The sequence below is a fragment of the Coregonus clupeaformis genome, chromosome 25 (assembly GCF_020615455.1).
Source record: "Coregonus clupeaformis isolate EN_2021a chromosome 25, ASM2061545v1, whole genome shotgun sequence".
NCBI lineage: Eukaryota > Metazoa > Chordata > Actinopteri > Salmoniformes > Salmonidae > Coregonus > Coregonus clupeaformis.
Window position 1 is genome coordinate 23,205,542 of NC_059216.1, and position 21,170 is coordinate 23,226,711.

The 21,170-nt window shown below is 41.8% G+C and overlaps 1 protein-coding gene across 1 annotated transcript; it reads left to right on the forward strand.

The window, feature by feature from the left end:
- Window positions 1–368: 368 nt before the first annotated feature.
- Window positions 369–4,431, forward strand: LOC121539427 (glucosamine-6-phosphate isomerase 2). The gene is made up of 7 exons (XM_041847921.2): window positions 369–454; window positions 784–931; window positions 1,052–1,153; window positions 1,870–2,052; window positions 2,714–2,898; window positions 3,138–3,312; window positions 3,452–4,431. The coding sequence occupies exons 2-7, from the start codon at window positions 808–810 to the stop codon at window positions 3,508–3,510; spliced, it is 828 nt and encodes a 275-aa protein (XP_041703855.1). The 5' UTR covers window positions 369–454; window positions 784–807; the 3' UTR covers window positions 3,511–4,431.
- The last annotated feature ends 16,739 nt before the right edge of the window (window positions 4,432–21,170 follow it).

The window sequence follows — 21,170 nt, forward strand, 5'->3', positions numbered from 1 at the left end:
AGGATGATCCGCAGAAGTACAAAAACTCAAAACAAGCCCGCCTATCGTGATCCTCACAGCCTTCACTTTACCCAGTACTCTCCACCAGTTTGGATATCTCAAATGGATATTGGTAATCCGATCAGCTGCTCCTCATTAACAAACTGTACTCCTACAAGATACGAAGGGACATTCTCAACACTGTACACTGCTTCGCTCCGTTTCCCATTCTTTTGGACAATATTCCAATTCTCCTTGATTCTACCGCCATTAGATTCACAATCCACATCAGCTTCCGCTATCTTTTCCAGAAGTCCCTCCCTTCACTAAGGAGCCAATGAATGAGCACGTTCTGGTCGTATGAATAACCTGAGCCCAATTACGTGATCAGTACAGTGTGTTTACAGAAAGTACACCAGCTGCAAGAAAAAACGGTCAACTTGAAATAGACCAGATTCACAAAGAGACCAAGAGGGTGAGCCTATTTACTTCATTATTTTACAAGTTCTTCACAAAAAGTGTGCTTTTCGGGTTTAAAAAAGTGATGAATGCCAGCACATGCTGCTGATTATAGCGACTGCAAGATGTAAATTACTGTTTTGGTCGCTAGCTAAATTAGCTCATACAAGCCAAACTAGCTAGCAAATTAGCTTGTTAGGGCAGATGCTTAATGATAGCTATCTATCAAACTGTGAGGATTACATTTTATGTATGATTTGGAGAGCTAGCTACTATATGAATTAGCAAATTAGATTGCTTACCATAGATGTCTGCCTTATTGGTCCTTATTGATTCCCTGTTTAGATCCCTCCATTCAACACCTCCAAAATGAGACTTGTGATCCTGGAGGACTATGACCTGGCCAGTGAATGGGCAGCCAAATACATCCGCAACAGAATCATCCAGTTCAAGCCCAGTGCTGACAGATACTTCACCTTGGGATTACCCACAGGTAAACTTTGGTTGATTTGCAGATATAATAAGTGTATCTGGTAATTACTGTAACTTGCCAGGGACTAAATGTTAGTTTACATGTAGGTATGTAAGTATCATCCATGTCCCTCTCTTTTAGGAAGCACTCCTTTTGGCTGTTACAAAAAGTTGATAGAGTTTCACAAGAATGAGGAACTCTCTTTCAAATATGTGAAGACCTTCAACATGGATGAGTATGTGGGTGAGTTTGAGCCTACAGGTACAAATTACGCTCCTAACCACAGACGGGATCAGAATTTCTTAGCCCAAGCCAAACCCTTAGTAACAGCAAAGGGTAAAAATCAAACTGACCCTGTATGATTTTTGGGGTGTAATAAAGTAGGGACGTAGAATCAGTGGTGTAGCCTTGCAGGAAGAAAGAATCTGCCCGCTCAGCTCATTTATAACCTTAGGAAGTGGGAGGTGACGTTGGCTGCTACTGGGAGTTTAGCTGACATGGCTGGATTTCAGTAGCAGAGTGATTGAAACTGGCGTTTGTTTTTGCTTTAGTCTTTAAAAGCAAGAATGTCACAGTTATGTCCCTCTGCCTCAAAAGTCCCAACTTTCTTCTGTTTTAGCAAATTGGTAAGCTGCAGGCAATTAAGTAAAAACAACCTTGCTTACCGATTCATCATCTCCATCTTATTGCATATGCCTTTATACTCCCTTTCTATCAGCAATGATGAGAAAATGTCTTGCTTTAACCTGTCTTTCCTACCAAATCAAAGCTTATTTGTTAGCCTATATGCACAGGCTACAGCATAGTGTACACAGTACAATTAAATGCTTATTTGCAAGCTCTCCTCTCAAACAGTGTAACTGTTGTTTTTATATATAAGCAAGAAAAGCACAAAAGAACACTGTTATAGAACTTGTAAGAAATATAACTATAGTAAGAAAAACACTTACTTATCATAGGCCTGCCCCGGGCCCACCCAGAGAGCTACCACTCCTACATGTGGAATAACTTCTTCAAGCACATTGACATCGATCCAGCTAATGCCAATATCTTGGATGGCAATATCACTGACCTGGAAGCAGAGTGTGAGGCCTTTGAGAAGAAGATCGCCCAGGCTGGGGGAATCGACCTGTTTGTGGGAGGTTAGTTTTTATACTTGCATGCATGCTTGTGGCGTAAATGTATTTTAATGTGTTTTAACACCTCAAGTACAGAAGAAACATTCAGAGACGACCCGCAGTGTGTTTTTATTTTAGCTGCAATTGATTTAATTTGGGTCCAAAGTCTCAGGGCTACCTTTATGTTAATGAAACTGGCCTCTGGTCATTAATCCATTTGTTAATGGTCTATGTTCATTAAACGAGCCAATGACTTAAAGGAAAATTCCACCCTAAAACGATCTTTTGGTATTTGTTTCATTAGTCCATTGTTGATATAGTCCCAAAATGTTTTGCAATCAAGTTTTCAAGATACACTACATGACCAAAAGTATGTGGACACCTGCTCATCGAACATCTCATTCCAAAACCATGGGCATTAATATGGAGTTGGTCCCCCCTTTGCTGCTATAACAGCCTCCACTCTTCTGGGAAGGCTTTCCACTAGATGTTGAAACATTGCTGCGGGGACTTGATTCCATTCAGCCACGAGCATTAGTGAGGTTGGGAACTGATGTCGGCTGTATTTGTATTTTGAACGTTTTATAGCTTGATAACTTGATTGCTGACATTTTGGAACTATGTCAACAATGGACTAATGAAACAAATACCAAAATATAGTTTTTGTGAGTAATTCTCTCTCAAGGTATCGGACCAGACGGCCACATTGCCTTCAATGAGCCAGGCTCCAGTCTAGTCTCCAGGACCAGAGTGAAGACTTTAGCCAAGGATACCATCGTAGCCAATGCCCGTTTCTTTGGAAACGACCTGTCAAAGGTCCCCACCATGGCCTTGACTGTGGGTGTGGGGACAGTCATGGATGCCCGAGAGGTAAAGAGGTCTTAACAGTATATTTATCCATTTGTCTGTTCATCTATTTTCATGGCACAGATAGTTTTACACTATGTAGACACAAGAAACTTTAATTAATTAACCTAATGTAGGAGTACTCATTTTCTTTACATAAGCTAACTTGTGTTGCAATTATGAATGTGTTCATTACATGACTCTTGTGTCAATAGATGTTTCAATTTTAATGATGTTATATTGATTGTGTTTGTTTGTTTTAGGTTATGATTCTCATCACGGGAGCCCACAAAGCCTTTGCCCTGTACAAAGCAATAGAGGAGGGGGTCAACCACATGTGGACCGTCTCAGCCTTCCAGCAGCACCCACACACCATCTTTGTGTGTGACGAGGACGCCACACTGGAGCTCAGAGTCAAAACAGTCAAGTACTTCAAAGGTAAGCATGGAATAGGATAGGGTTTAGGTTTAGTATAAAGGAAATTGGTTACAACAAATGATCGTGCACTTTGATACTGGCCAGTTGGTAAGTATTACCTACTTAACACATTTTCCCTTAATTGTTAATTTCCCTCCAGGTTTGATGCATGTTCACAACCGACTGGTGGACCCAGTGCTCAGCATAAAGAACCAATAATGGAGAATGAAACCAAGTCAGAGAATTCCAGACCTCAAAATGGTGGATGGACCCAGAGTTGTTGGTAGGCTACAACCAGCATGACAATGTGCCAGAGAGATTGTTTGTCAGCACTTCAGTTGAGGGGCTATGGTTTAAGGCTGCCATAACAACTACCCAAGCATTACAGTGCATGAAATTTGCTCAGTTTGTTACATTGCATTAGGGTACTATGAAGGCTAACTGTAAATGCCCCCTCAGCTGATATGTTATAGATGCCATGAATTCTCACACACAACTGTTACCAATATATTATGAGGTCAGACTCTTTGCAGTATTAGTCTCAAACAGATTTATTTGCCTTTTTGACTCCTCTTCTTTCTTCCATCTGCACAATCTAGAGACGGGATGGAGGAAAGCAAAATGCTTAGACCAGGTCAGATGAAGGAAAGGAGATGCGTTATCAAATAAATCCACTTTGGGTTGTTGAGACCTGTTTAACAGGGAAACATACAACACTATAGTTCCTTTACACTCCATTCCATGTCATTCGTAGCTTTGAGCGCTCCATAGATTTGTTTACCTGACAGTCAGTTATACTTGCCAAGTTGCCACCGCAGTGATATACATTCAATATACTGTCTTTTGTATTTCTATCTGAAATGTAATTCTTGGCCATATTTTATGCTCTCACAAGATTGTTACGGCAATCATTTGATGTCAAGGCATCATGTTAACTTTTCAAACATCTCCAGTCAGTCATTCCTTTAATTTTTTTTTCTTTTGTGGTTTTGTAGAACATTCTACCAGAACAAGTATGTTTTCAATTCATTGTAACTAAATTTTCCTGAAATACTGGGCTAAGAAGATTACTGAGTCTTTTTTAGAAATTGATTTTGCACATACTGTACTGTAACTCTCATAAAAGTGCTTTATACCGGCTGTATTTTGTACTTTGAAAGTTATGTATCTTGAAAACTTGATTGCTGACATGCAAAACATTTTGGGACTATATCAACAATGGACTAATGAAACAAATACTATATTTAGTGTTACTTATTCAGAGTTGTATACTCAGGAGTCAGATTTAGGTGGCTATTCCCAACCTTTTATGGATAGGGGACAGTATATAATCTAGTACAAATATTGAGTTTTAAGAGTTTTACAATCACGCAAATAATGTCATTTAACTGGAAGCCATGATACACAGGGGAATGAAGGCAACACTGTTGGGAGTGAAATATTAATTTCTAGTCCCACTGTTGTACACTAGGTGTCACTCTCTACTAAGATACAAAATCAGAGGAACCAGTACCAATTGATGAGATGAATAGTATACCATTTCTTCACACCATCGTGCTCATCTGAACTGTAGCATGGCTCCAGAAACTATAGTGGATGCTTAACCAGGCCAGCACAGTACGACTTGGTTCGGTAAACATTCTCTATAGCTTTTCCTTCACTTTGAAAGCGTGGAGTAGGTATTGCATAGATTTTTGTTTTGAGATGTCTTTCTACACAGTTAGCTTTAGATTGGTCTGCATTAGTTCTATCCAGTTTATGCTTATTACCAAGGCGTCTACTAGCAAAACACTTTACGCTGTAAATTGATTACACCACCTCTTCATCCATGGTGTTGTTTGAATCTTAGCTAGAAACCTGCCGCCGCTAGCATAGCATAACCAGATTGTCTCCCTCTGTCAAGGTTTTCACAACTGTAAAACTACCAGACAGATTCCAAGGACAGGTTGATATTTCCAGTTTACTGATTAAGACATGTCTGCTGCATTAACATTGCTATTGGCTAATCTGATTTAATCTGGTCCTACGTAAAACACTAATTCTGTAAAAATATATACAAATAAAAATCACAGTCTGCATCACAGTTGTAAACTAGCCCTGTGGTAACTTTAACTAAGTATGTCATTTCTGATGTTGATTACATTTGACATATGTAAATACAAAGTCATTGCTTTATTATTATTATGCAGAGCTTAATTACCCAGCCCGCAGAATGACAACAAGGAGTCAACCTCCTCTGCTCTTTGTTTGTGTGCAAATAGAATGATCTGACAATTTGTTCTGCTTGATGTTAATGGATTTTCCTCAGTATGTAAAATTAAGGTGCTGTTAACCAGTAAAGTTAGCCAAAACCCCCAGGGAATTTACATAATAGAGAAGCCTAAACTGTATCCATCATCAAGCAGTGCCATCCCTCTGCTTAAACAGTCACACCAACGGAGTCTGTTGATCCTATGGATTTAGGCCACTTATACCCATAGCAACTGGACCAGAGTCAGTTTTGTGGTGCAACTCACAATTTCTTAGATTTGGAGAGCGAGTGTTTAGGAGAGGGACTGTGAGTTTTGTACACAGGGAGTTGGAAGAATTTACCCTAAATCAGTTGTTAAGGGCCACAAATAACTCCATCAAGTCCATGACAGGATGAGGATCACCTGATCAATTGCCCACTTGACCACCCCTTTCATTACCGCCGCCTCTGTTTGGTTGTGCCGAGTGGCTCTTTGCACAGAATATCATGTGATACCCAATGTTCTAACATCCCATTTGGGCTTTAGGTCTTTGCTTTGGCAGTAAATGGAAATAAACCGCCACTAATGGAGAGGAAAATTGCCTGTCAGTTGCTAACCGACACTCTCAGTAAAGCAAATGAGTGTGCTAAACTACCCAATTGGGGCAGAATAGCAATGAAAGCACTAATCAATATAATCTGAAGACAAACAGTGATACATTTGCAATGTATGACAGCTTGTCAGTAGCCTGTGGACCTTTATTCAGACCAAATGACTGAAAACCCCATTCAGTGTATGGGACTTGCTAGGTTTTCCCTCTAATCTAGTGTAAGATTAAGGAAAACACAGAGGACATGTGGGCCTTGTGTTTCCTCTTTGATGAACATTGACTTTGATACTTGAACGCAACCCACGTAGCTTCCCTCACTCTCTGTCCATCTGCAAGGTTTCCAACACCTCTAGACTGTAGACAGCTTCAGTGCTGTGTGGGAAGGGCTGCCTAATCCATTTCTTAGGGTTCAATGTAGATCCAATCAATCACACCCACCATATAAATATTTATGCACTATCTTTGTGTACTATTAAAATCTTCATCCCTGAGTTAATCGTGTTTGTGTGCATGTTTATGTGTATTTGTGTATCTCACCCTGTGTATGTGGGTAGTCGAATTTATTGGATGTGAGCACTGCTTAAAAGATCCACAACAAAGAATGGGGCAATCCTCCTGTCTGGCGGCAGTGAATCAAGGCTCTGACTGGATAGTCTGTTACTGCTCCAATGATCAAAGACGACACTGACCGTATCTGACATAGCAATGAAACTCCTCTGACCCACACTCTCCCCGCTGCTACCCCAACACCCCGATCAATACCTACTCCCAGGGAGATAGTTGACTCTTGAGACCCCCCAAAAAAGAAAAATATGGATCCACAATGTAAAGTATTCAACAGAAAACCAATGTATTCTATCTCTTGTAGAAATACAAATGTTTCACCCCGTTCAAGCTTCATCAGTGTCAAGCAACAAATTGTTGCAAAAAGCCATTTCTCATTAGAGCTAGGTGGTTATTAGTTTGTATGACTCTGACTTGTGGTTTGAAAAGAAAAGCGAGAACTAGAAACAAAAAAATTGAGAAGCTGTACATAGCGAGAGTCAGTTTGATCTCACTCTTAAGAACTAACTGCAACATGAGGCCTTCAAATACCTTCACACCTTTAATATTCTCAAACCACCGCGCTACTGTAGCCTCCCGAGACCCCCCCCCATTTTTTTTTTTATTCCACAATTATTTATATTTTAAGTGGAAATTGTCCTCTATAGCGGTCATTAGGACGTAAATATAAAAACATTAACACTACAGTCAATGGGTACAGTAGGTGAAAAACATAGTTGCAGCATACGGGTTTCCACTACAGAGGACATTTCTTGATAAGCTCTTATTTAGCTCTTATTTAATGTGAAAAAATTATTACACAGTCCTGACAACTCACTTAACTATTCCTGAGATATTCACTTACTAGAAACAATTTGAATATCGAAAATTATAATTAATAAATTACACACACTTATTTTCAAATTTCCATAAAATTTGCTAATTTGGACGGCAGCCCTTTTTTAAAGAACCAGGAAGATAATGTTGTCAAGGTCACATCCCCACACGTAATATCATTGAAAATCCCAGAGTGTCCTCTCAAAGGGACAACAGGACTTAATACAGTGGCTTGTATGCCTCAGAGATACGGCCCAATAACTAATGTCTACTAGATAGGACAAAAATGAATTGCTGTGTCTCAGGAGGGTAGTGACAAAAATGGACAGAAAACTTTGTCCATAAAAGTTCACATTCTTTGTGCTTCTAGGCATGCAGTTCAGTTGGATCCTTTAAAACCGGTTACCAGGGTGACACAGGGTAACTAAAGGTGGGTGGGAGAGAAACATCTTACACTGCCAGAGGTATTAGAGGTAAGAAAACAACAGCCAAGGAGACAGATTTACAAAGATGAGATTGAAGCACGAGATAAAGCTGCAGAGACTCGTCATTTCATAGAGCTTGTGTTTATTTTTTGCTATCTACAGTATGTGAATTAAATTTAGATGGAATGGCAGTTGCCACAATAAATTGGGAGCTTCTGAATATTGCTGAATTATCAACACCGACCATACCGATCACATATCGCAAGCATTTTGCTGATATCTATCTTTCATTTTGATAAGTAGCCTATACTCAGGGTCGTCATGCACCCCCAAAATCTGAGGGGGCACAAAGTACGTGAAGATGGATGGGGGGTGGTCAGGAGGGGTGCTCGCCTCCTACTCATTCAAGTTTTTATTAATTTTGATTTTGACTGTTTTCGACATTGTAGAATAATAGTGAAGACATCAAAACTATGAAATAACACATATGGAATCGTAGTAACCAAAAACGTGTTCAACAAATCAAAATATATTTTCGATTTGAGATTCTTCAAAGTAGCCACCCTTTGCCTTGATGACAGCTTTGGCATTCTTTCAGCCAGCTACATGAGGTAGTCACCTGAAATGCATTTCAATTAACAGGTGGGCCTTGTTAAAAGTTAATTTGTGTAATTTCTTTCCTTCTTAATGCGTTTGAGCCAATCAGTTGTGTTGTGACAAGGTAGGGCTGGTATACAGAAGATAGCCCCATTTGGTAAAAGAACAAGTCCATATTATGGCAAGAACAGCTCAAATAAGCAAAGAAAAATGACAGTCCATCATTACTTTAAGACATGAAGGTCAGTCAATCCGGAAAGTTTCAAGAACTATGAAAGTTTCTTCAAGTGCAGTCGCAAAAATCATCAAGCACTATGATGAAACTGGCTCTCATGAGGACCGCATCAGGAAAGGAAGACCCAGAGTTACCTCTGCTGCAGAGGATAAGTTCATTAGAGTTAACTGCACCTCAGATTGCAGCCCAAATAAATGCTTCACAGAGTTCAACTGTTCAAAGGAGACTGCGTGAATCAGGCCTTCATGGTCGAATTGCTGCAAAGAAACTACTAAAGGACACCAATAATAAGAAGAGACTTGCTTGGGCCAAGAAACACAAGCAATGGACATTAGACCGGTGGAAATCTGTCCTTTGGTCTGATGAGTCCAAATTTGAGATTTTTGGTTCCAACCACTGTGTCTTTGTGAGACGTAGAGTAGGTGAAAGGATGATCTCTGCATGTGTGGTTCCCACCGTGAAGCATGGAGGAGGAGGTGTGATGGAGTGGGGATGCTTTGCTGGTGACACTGTAAGTGATTAATTTAGAATTCAAGGCACACTTAACCAGCATGGCTACCACAGCATTCTGCAGCGAAACGCCATCCCATCTGGTTTGCGCTTAGTTTTTCAACAGGACAATGACCCAAAACACTCCTCCAGGCTGTGTAAGGGCTATTTGACCAAGAAGGAGAGTGATGGAGTGCTGCCTCAGATGACCTGGCCTCCACAGTCACCCGACCTCAACCCAATTGAGATGGTTTGGGATGAGTTGGACCGCAGAGTGAAGGAAAAGCAGCCAACAAGTGCTCAGCATATGTGGGAACTCCTTCAAGACTGTTGGAAAAACATTCCTCATGAAGTTGGTTGAGAGAATGCCAAGAGTGTGCAAAGCTGTCATCAAGGCAAAGGGTGGCTACTTTGAAGAATCTTAAATCTAAAATATAATTTGATTTGTGTAACACTTTTTTGGTTACTACATGATTCCATATGTGTTATTTCATAGTTTTGATGTCTTCACTATTATTCTACAATGTAGAAAATAGTAAAAATAAAGAAAAACCCTTGAATGAGTAGGTGTCCAAACTTTTGACTGGGAGTGTATGTATATATACAGTTGAAGTCGGAAGTTTACATACACTTAAGTTGGAGTCATTAAAACTTGTTTTTTAACCACTCCACAAATTTCTTGTTAACAAACTATAGTTTTGGCAAGTCGGTTAGGACATCTACTTTGTGCATGACACAAGTAATTTTTCCAACAATTGTTTACAGACAGATTATTTCACTTATAATTCACTGTATCACAATTCCAGTGGGTCAGAAGTTTACATACATAAGTTGACTGTGCCTTTAAACTGTTTGGAAAATTCCAGAAAATGAAGCTTCTTAAAGGCTAATTGACATCATTTGAGTCAATTGGAGGTGTACCTGTGGATGTATTTCAAGGCCTACCTTCAAACTCAGTGCCGCTTTGCTTGACATCATGAGAAAATCAAAAGAAATCAGCCAAGACCTCAGAAATACAATTGTAGACCTGCACAAGTCTGGTTCATCCTTGGAAGCAATTTCCAAACGCCTGAAGGTACCACGTTCATCTGTACAAACAATAGTACGCAAGTATAAACACTATGGAACCATGCAGCCGTCATACCGCTCAGGAAGGAGACTCGTTCTGTCTCCTAGAGATGAACGTACTTTGGTGCGAAAAGTGCACATCAATCCCAGAACAACAGCAAAGGACCTTGTGAAGATGCTGGAGGAAACAGGTACAAAAGTATCTATATCCACAGTAAAATTAGTCCTATATCGGCATAACCTGAAAGGAGGAAGAAGCCACTGCTCCAAAACCGCCATAAAAAAGCCAGACTACGGTTTGCAACTGCACATGGGGACAAAGATTGTACTTTTTGGAGAAATGTCCTCTGGTCTGATGAAACAAAAATAGAACTGTTTGGCCATAATGACCATCGTTATGTTTAGAGGAAAAAGGGGAACGCTTGCAAGCTGAAGAAGGCAATGCTACCAAATACTAATTGAGTGTATGTAAACTTCTGACCCACTGGGAATGTGATGAAAGAAATAAAAGCTGAAATAAATCATTCTCTTTACTATTATTCTGACATTTCACATTCTTAAAATAAAGTGGTGATCCTAACTGACCTAAGACAGGGAATTTTTACTAGGATTACATTTCAAGAATTGTGAAAAACTGAGTTTAAATGTATTTGGCTAAGGTGTATGTAAACTTCTGACTTCATCTGTATATATATATATATATATATATTTGTATATATTTTTTTGTTGTTGTTGTTGAAATTACAAAGAAAGTCCGTCATAAATGCCATATCTTAGTCACTAAAAAAGTGAGGCCCTCTCAATCTGATGGTCTTTCAGGCCTGTCAATCATCCAGCTTTTCCAACCAATCAGGATGCTTGGATGCACTCCAGGGCTCCGCCACGCACACCTTAAGTCAGAACGTGTTTACATGTTGCAAGAAGAAGAAAGTTGTGCTGACGGACTGTTGGGAGGAGGAAGTGTCTGTGGATGGTGGTTGGAAGAGCGCGCTTGTTTGAAATGGAAAAACTTCTCGGTAGTTACTGACAAAGAAGAACATCAAGACAAAGCAGCTGCTTTACAAGTGGGATGTACTGTTGAGCGTTACATCCCGAGGGGTTTGTGCTGATTGTATGGAGATTGTGACAGACGGTTAAATGGCATCCCTTGAGAGGGCAAGAACAAGATGTATGTCAGGAGAAGTGCAGTATTGGCATAAGGAGACGTATACTTGGAATACAGAGGAGGAATGGAGGGAAAAACAGAGGCAGAGGAGGTCGAAGAGAGAGAGGGAGGAAGAGGGTGAGCTTGAGTTGGTTAAAAATGGTGGAAAAAAGGGAGACGATTTGTCAAAGAAGAATAGTAGAAAGTGTAAGCAGAGTGAGCTGTACGCCGGATCGAAGACAGGAGGAGAAATGGAAGTGAATGAGGGCGAAGTATCAGAAGTGGTAGGTGTGGTGAAGTTCTTGGAGCCTGAGGCTTGCACCGAGGGTCAGGATAAAGATGAGTCAGTGACAGTAGGAGTGACATTTTGGGGAAAAGTGGACCCTTGCCTTTTGGCTGATCAATTTGTGGTTTCAGGGTGGGTGAAATCAGAGCTGGGTGCTGTGGAATCGGTGAAGGTAACCAGAAGTGGACTTGTGATAATTGTTTGTGTTTCTGCTGGTCAGAGGGAGCAGGTGCTCCGCATTAAACGAATGGGGACAAGAGAGGTGAATTGTTGTTTTGCTCTCAGGGAAAGGGCGCCAATGAGGGGAATGATTACTGGGGTAGGGGTAAATGTGAAAGTTGACAAACTGAAGGGGAAGATTCCCGGTGTTTGTGATGCTCGTCGTTAGGTGTGATGCAGACAGGGTGCCATGAGTGGTGAAACAGAAGAGTCGTTGTCTGTCCTTTTGCGTTCTGATGTTGAGTCTTTGCCCGACAAAGTGATGTTAGGATATATAAGTTATCCTGTACGAGCTTTTGTGCCGAATACATTACGTTGTTACAGGTGTCAAGCTTTTGGGCATGTGGCAGCAGTGTGTAGGAGGGAGGTTCCTAGGTGTGAGAAGTGTGCAGAAGGGCATGAGACAAAGGAATGTGTAGCATTGGGGAATGTAGTGGTATGTGTTAATCGTATGTGTGCCCATGAGGCTGGGGATCAGAAATGTCAGGTGCGACAGAGGCAGGTTGACATTTCCAGTGTTAGAATAGTGCAGAAGTTGTCGTATGCTGAGGCAGTGAAGAAGGTAGATTAAGATGGGTCACGGGGGAGGGATCCTGAGAGGAGTGGTGTGAGTAGTAGAGCTGTACCGGTACAGAGGGATAGGCTAACAAGTGATATATGTTTCAGTAAGATTGGATTTTTAGCATTTATAGCAATGGTTATCAACTGTACTGCAGGGATGGAACGTAAGTCGCAGAAAATTGAGGTTGTGATGGTAGCTGCAGAGAGGTATTTTGGTGTGCGAGACATGACGTCAGAGTTACAGAATGTGTTAAGTGGTGGTGTCCCATCCTTTCAGGCAGCTGGCCTGAGGTAGGACTAAATAGATTTAAATAGTGGAGTAGGGTGGTGGGTTTTTAGTGAGTGTAGGGTTAGATGGTAGGGTGTTTGTTTATTTTTTATGTATTTTTTTCAAGCAAAGTATAAGGGAGTTATACTCCAGTCTGGTAGATGCAACATTTATTGGATGCCAACTGTCGTTAAACCTCATTGAAGAAGAAGAATGACGGACTCTTCACAGGCTGTTTCCTAACGCAAGTATTGTGTGTGTCCATTGCAGTAAGTACGTTTTGGAAATGCTACTAGGATAAGATTGGGTGCAATATTAGTGAGGGCTAGTTACTTTACAATGTAATGTAACTGTAAGATAGGTTTGTTAGCTAAGTTGGCAGTGTTGTTTGCTAGATTCCTGCTAATGCTAGCATTGTTTGTGTGTGTTTGCCAATGCATGCTACCTCATTTTAGTATGGTTATCGTTGCTAGAAGTGTGTTCATTGAGCACAACTAGCCTACTTAATAGTATGTTATTAGCAATGTTTGTATTACTTGCATGATTCCGCTGCAATATGTTTATAGCTACAATATGTATAACTCCATAAGTTACTGTTGTAGTAACTGATGCCGTTATACAGATTCTAGGAGTATAGTCCTTTCTATGCGCTGGCGCATGCGCAGTAGCCATTAGATAAGATCTCAGTCAGGCCATAAAGAGAGCTAGAAAGCGCCATTGCTAGGAGCTCGTTCTCTCTCTCTGTAGCTGTAGATTCTTAATGATGTGTGTACTTACCGTTGCATTCATTCATGTTTATATTATGCCACAGTTGGCTTATTGTATTTATATTATGCTCCTTGGCTTATTGTATTGCATGTGTATTTATTTCTTAGCCTCTTATAAGTGGATCCTAATGATTGTATTGTTCCTCCTTTTTAGAACCACAACTATATAAAACCCTTCAATGAAAGCAGCAGTGTGTTAGAGCTGTCCCCGACAAAAAAAAAATCTTAGTCGACCGATCTTTTCTACAACGCCCGGAGAACTGCCCCCTTTATTCTATGTACCCAACGCACTAGAAGACCAGTTCTTAAAGCCTTTAGTCGTATCCTTATTCTAGTCCTCCTCTGTTCCTCTGGTGATGTAGAGGCTAACCCAGGCCCTGCAGCCCCCAGTATCACTCCTACTCCCCAGGAGCTATCATTTGTTGACTTCTGTAACCGTAAAAGTCTTGGTTTTCTGCACATAAATATCAGAAGCCTCCTTCCTAAGTTTGAGTTATTCACTGCGTTAGCACACTCCGCCAACCCTGATGTTCTAGCAGTGTCTGAATCCTGGCTTAGGAAGGCCACCAAAAATTCTGAAATTTCCATCCCCAACTATAACATTTTCCGTCTAGATAGAACTGCCAAAGGGGGTGGAGTTGCAATCTACTGTAGAGATAGCCTGCAGAGCTCTATCATACTATCCAGGTCTGTGCCCAAACAGTTTGAGCTTCTACTTCTAAAAATCCACCTTTCCAGAAATACATCTCTCACTGTTGCCGCTTGCTACAGACCCCCTCAGCCCCCAGCTGTGCCCTGGACACCATATGTGAATTGATTGCCCCCATCTATCCTCAGAGTTCGTACTGCTTGGTGACCTAAATTGGGATATGCTTAACACCCCGGCCATCCTACAATCTAAACTAGATGCCCTCAATCTCACACAAATTATCAACGAACCTACCAGGTACAACCCTAAATCCGTAAAACATGGGTACCCTCATAGATATCATCCTGACTAACTTACCCTCTAAATACACCTCCGCTGTCTTCAACCAGGATCTCAGCGATCACTGCCTTATTGCCTGCGTCCGTAACGGGTCCGCGGTCAAACGACCACCCCTCATCACTGTCAAACGCTCCCAAAACACTTCAGCGAGCAGGCCTTCCTAATTGACCTGGCCCAGGTATCCTGGATGGATATAGATCTCATTCCGTCAGTAGAGGATGCCTGGTTGTTCTTTAAAAGTAATTTCCTCTCAATCTTAAATAGACATGCCCCATTCAAAAATACAGAACTAAGAACAGATGTAGCCCCTGGTTCTCCTCAGACTTGACTGCCCTTGACCAGCACAAAAACATCCTGTGGCGTACTGCATTAGCATCAAATAGCCCCCGCGATATGCAACTTTTCAGGGAAGTTAGGAACCAATATACACAAGCAGTTAGGAAAGCAAAGGATAACTTTTTCAAACAGAAATTTGCATCCTGTAGCACTAACTCCAAAAAGTTTTGGGACACTGTAAAGTCCATGGAAAATAAGAGCACTTCCTCCCAGCTGCCCACTGCACTGAGGCTAGGAAACACTATCACCACCGATAAATCTACAATAATCGAGAATTTCAACAAGCATTTTGCTACGGCTGGCCATGCTTTCCACCTGGCTACCACTACCCCGGCCACCAACTCTGCACCCTCTGCTGCAACTTGCCCATGCCCCCCCCGCTTCTCCTTCACACAAATCCAGACAGCTGATGTTCTAAAAGAGCTGCAAAATCTGGAACCCTACAAATCATCTGGGCTAGACAATCTGGACCCTTTCTTTCTAAAACTAGCCAGAAATTGTCGCAACCCCTATTACTAGCCTGTTCAACCTCTCTTTCGTAACGTCTGAGATCCCCAGAGATTGGAAAGCTGCCGCGGTCATCCCCCTCTTCAAAGGGGATGACACTCTAGATCCAAACTGTTACAGACCCATATCCATCCTGCCCTGCCTTTCAAAAAGTTTTTGAAAGGCAAGTCAACAAACAGATCACCGACCATTTCGAATCCCACCGTACCTTCTCCGCTATGCAATCCGGTTTCCGAGCTGGTCATGGGTGCACTTCAGCCACGCTCAAGGTCCTAAACGATATTATAACCGCGATCGATAATAGACAGTACTGTGCAGCCGTTTTCATTGACCTGGCCAAGGCTTTCGACTCTGTCAACCACCGCATTCTTATTGGCAGACTAAATAGCCTTGGTTTCTCAAATGACTGCCTCGCCTGGTTCACCAACTACTTCTCAGATAGAGTTCAATGTGTCAAATCGGAGGGCCTGTTGTCTGGACCTATGGCAGTCTCTATGGGGGTGCCACAGGGTTCAATTCTTGGGCCGACTCTTTTCTCTGTGTATATCAATGACGTCGCTCTTGCTGCTGGTGACTCTCAGATCCACCTCTACGCAGACGACACCATTTTGTATACATCTGGCCCTTCATTGGACACTGTGTTAACAAACCTCCAAACGAGCTTCAATTCCATACAACACTCCTTCAGTAGCCTCCAACTGCTCTTAAACACTAGTAAAACTAAATGCATGCTCTTCAACCGAACGCTGCTTGCACCCGCCCACCCGACTAGAATCACTACACTCGACGGGTCTGACCTAGAGTATGTGGACAACTACAAATATCTAGGTGTCTGGTTAGACTGTAAACTCTCCTTCCAGACTCACATTAAGAATCTCCAATCCAAAGTTAAATCTAGAATCGGTTTCCTATTTCGCAACAAAGCCTCCTTCACTCATGCTGCCAAACATGCCCTCGTAAAACAGACTATCCTACCGATCCTTGACTTCGGCGATGTCATTTACAAAATAGCCTCCAACACAAGCAACACAGCAAATTGGATGTAGTCTATCACAGTGCCATCCGTTTTGTCTCCAAAGCCCCATATAATACCCACCACTGTGACCTGTACGCTCTTGTTGGCTGGTCCTCACTACATATTCGTCGCCAAACCCACTGGCTCCAGGCCATCTATAAATCACTGCTAGGCAAATCCCCGCCTTATCTTAGCTCATTGGTCACCATAGCAACACCCACCGGTAGTCTGCGCTCCAGCGGGTATATCTCACTGGTCATCCCCAAAGCCAACACCTCCTTTGGCCGCAATTCCTTCCAGTTCTCTGCTGCCAATGACTGGAACAAATTGCAAAAATCTCTGAAGCTGGAGACACTTATCTCCCTCACTAACTTTAAGCATCAGTTGTCAGAGCACCTTACCGATCACTGCACCTGTACACAGCCCATCTGAAATTAGCCCGCCCAACTACCTCATCCCTATATTGTTATTTATTTTGCTCATTTGTACCCCAGTATCTCTATTTGCACATCATCTCTTGCACATCTATCATTCCAGTGTTAATACTAATTGTAATTATTTTGCACTATAGCCTATTTTATTGCCTTACCTCCATAACTTGCTAAATTTGCACACACTGTATATATATGTATTTCTGTTGTATTTTTTGACTTTGTTTTGTTTTACCCCATATGTAACTCTGTGTTGTTGTTTTTATCGCACTGCTTTGCTTTATCTTGGCCAGGTCGCAGTTGTAAATGAGAACTTGTTCTCAACTGGTTTACCTGGTTAAATAAAGGTGAAATAAAATAAAAATAAACAATCAATTGGTCGACATTTTAAAATGTGTATTTTTCCATATATAGACACACCCTATGTTTGAATAAAATGTAGGGGAGGGAATGGCCGGCAGGGATGTAGCTCAGTTGATAGAGCATGGCGTTTGCAACGCCAGGGTTGTGGGTTCGATTCCCACGGGGGGCCAGTATAAAAAGATATGTATTCACTAACTGTAAGTCGCTCTGGATAAGAGCGTCTGCTAAATGACTAAAATGTAAATGTAAATGTAAAATCAACTATATGTAGGCTACTGAGCTTTAGGCACTGTGATTAATAATTAAGACACACAAATTACTAAAGAGGGCGCCAGAGATCAAAATAGCCTAACCAGAAGAAAAAAAACCTGTTCCCGCCCTCCTGCTCCTGCTGCTGACTTTCGCAGATTCTGCCATTACTCTCCTGAAGTTGCCGGTAGTAGGGTACACCAGCGGTCGGGAACCTTTTCCATATGGAGTGCCAAGTTATCGTACCATTTCTACTGATCTGCGTGCCAGTTATGATTTTCATATGCACCTTTCTCGTGGAACAGTTTAATTTAATTTATAATAAAGTCTTCATATCTCAAAATCAATGTTGTGGTTAATAAAAATTATATCTAAATGAAAATGATACAAATCTAAAAGTAACTTCTATTGCCATTGTCAATATGTAAAAATAGAGCTATAAAGCCAACAAATAAAAACAATTCTGCCTGCAGGTAGAAAATATCCTGATGAATATAAATCACATTGGCTACGCATGGCCTGTCTACAAGGAACTTAAAACATTGTATCAACTATTGTATGAACTTGGTCCGGCGCTAAGCTGGTGCTAGCGAACTTGCAACTTGTATAAAATATTCTGGGCCGTCAGAGTTTCCTGTGCCACTGAGCTCCGGACAGACAGAGACTGCTGTAGGCTATTTGCACAAAGGATAAGAAGTAATCAGGTAGGCTTATTTTATGATGTTTCACCGGATCAGAGTATTCCATTTTTTTCCCCTTTCATGCTGAGTAGTAATCGAAAGGGAGAGAGCTTTAAAGATTTTTCAAATAGGCTAAGTTGAGGAACTATTGTCATTCTCAATGGATGTAAAAACAGACTTATTTTGCCTGCTGTTTGAGGCGGAAAAAAATAATACTTTGAGGCTCCACAGTGATGGTGAGTTAAGACAATCAGAAATAGTATCAGATCCCCCAAATCGGCACATGTATGTATGTACAGTGAGGGAAAAAAGTATTTGATCCCCTGCTGATTTTGTACGTTTGCCCACTGACAAAGGTGGGTGGTAGGTTTATTTGAACAGTGAGAGACAGAATAACAACAACACAAACGTCAAAAATGTTATAAATTGATTTGCATTTTAATGAGGGAAATAAGTATTTGACCCCCTCTCAATCAGAAAGATTTCTGGCTCCCAGGTGTCTTTTATACAGGTAACGAGCTGAGATTAGGATCACACTCTTAAAGGGAGTGCTCCTAATCTCAGCTTGTTACCTGTATAAAAGACACCTGTCCACAGAAGCAATCAATCAATCAGATTCCAAACTCTCCACCATGGCCAAGACCAAAGAGCTCTCCAAGGATGTCAGGGACAAGATTGTAGACCTACACAAGGCTGGAATGGGCTACAAGACCATCGCCAAGCAGCTTGGTGAGAAGGTGACAACAGTTGGTGCGATTATTCGCAAATGGAAGAAACACAAAATAACTGTCAATCTCCCTCGGCCTGGGGCTCCATGCAAGATCTCACCTCGTGGAGTTGCAATGATCATGAGAACGGTGAGGAATCAGCCCAGAACTACACGGGAGGATCTTGTCAATGATCTCAAGGCAGCTGGGACCATAGTCACCAAGAAAACAATTGGTAACACACTACGCCGTGAAGGACTGAAATCCTGCAGTGCCCGCAAGGTCCCCCTGCTCAAGAAAGCACATATACAGGCCCGTCTGAAGTTTGCCAATGAACATCTGAATGATTCAGAGGAGAACTTGGTGAAAGTGTTGTGGTCAGATGAGACCAAAATGGAGCTCTTTGGCATCAACTCAACTCGCCGTGTTTGGAGGAGGAGGAATGCTGCCTATGACCCCAAGAACACCATCCCCACCGTCAAACATGGAGGTGGAAACATTATGCTTTGGGGGTGTTTTTCTGCTAAGGGGAGAGGACAACTTCACCGCATCAAAGGGACCATGTACCGTCAAATCTTGGGTGAGAACCTCCTTCCCTCAGCCATGGCATTGAAAATGGGTCGTGGATGGGTATTCCAGCATGACAATGACCCAAAACACACGGCCAAGGCAAAAAAGGAGTGGCTCAAGAAGAAGCACATTAAGGTCCTGGAGTGGCCTAGCCAGTCTCCAGACCTTAATCCCATAGAGAATCTGTGGAGGGAGCTGAAGGTTCGAGTTGCCAAACGTCAGCCCGGAACCTTAATGACTTGGAGAAGATCTGCAAAGAGGAGTGGGACAAAATCCCTCCTGAGATGTGTGCAAACCTGGTGGCCAACTACAAGAAACGTCTGACCTCTGTGATTGCCAACAAGGGTTTTGCCACCAAGTACTAAGTCATGTTTTGCAGAGGGGTCAAATACTTATTTCCCTCATTAAAATGTAAATCAATTTATAACATTTTTGACATGCGTTTTTCTGGATTTTTTTGCTGTTATTCTGTCTCTCACTGTTCAAATAAACGTACCATTAAAATTATAGACTGATCATGTCTTTGTCAGTGGGCAAACGTACAAAATCAGCAGGGGATCAAATACTTTTCCCCCTCACTGTATGTATATGTATATACAGTGGGGGAAAAAAGTATTTAGTCAGCCACCAATTGTGCAAGTTCTCCCACTTAAAAAGATGAGAGAGGCCTGTAATTTTCATCATAGGTACACGTCAACTATGACAGACAAATTTAGAAAACAAAATCCAGAAAATCACATTGTAGGATTTTTTATGAATTTATTTGCAAATGATGGTGGAAAATAAGTATTTGGTCACCTACAAACAAGCAAGATTTCTGGCTCTCACAGACCTGTAACTTCTTCTTTAAGAGGCTCCTCTGTCCTCCACTCGTTACCTGTATTAATGGCACCTGTTTGAACTTGTTATCAGTATAAAAGACACCTGTCCACAACCTCAAACAGTCACATTCCAAACTCCACTATGGCCAAGACCAAAGAGCTGTCAAAGGACACCAGAAACAAAATTGTAGACCTGCAACAGGCTGGGAAGACTGAATCTGCAATAGGTAAGCAGCTTGGTTTGAAGAAATCAACTGTGGGAGCAATTATTAGGAAATGGAAGACATACAAGACCACTGATAATCTCCCTCGATCTGAGGCTCCACGCAAGATCTCACCTTGTGGGGTCAAAATGATCACAAGAACGGTGAGCAAAAATCCCAGAACCACACAGGGGGACCTAGTGAATGACCTGCAGAGAGCTGGGACAAAAGTAACAAAGCCTACCATCAGTAACACACTACGCCGCCAGGGACTCAAATCCTGCTGCGCCAGACGTGTCCCCCTGCTTAAGCCAGTACATGTCCAGGCCCGTCTGAAGTGTGCTAGAGTGCATTTGGATGATCCAGAAGAGGATTGGGAGAATGTCATATGGTCAGATGAAACCAAAATAGAACTTTTTGGTAAAAACTCAACTCGTCGTGTTTGGAGGACAAAGAATGCTGAGTTGCATCCAAAGAACACCATACCTACTGTGAAGCATGGGCGTGGAAACATCATGCTTTGGGGCTGTTTTTCTGCAAAGGGACCAGGACGACTGATCCGTGTAAAGGAAAGAATGAATGGGGCCATGTATCGTGAATTTTTAAGTGAAAACCTCCTTCCATCAGCAAGGGCATTGAAGATGAAACGTGGCTGGGTCTTTCAGCATGACAACGATCCCAAACACACCGCCCGGGCAACGAAGGAGTGGCTTCGTAAGAAGCATTTCA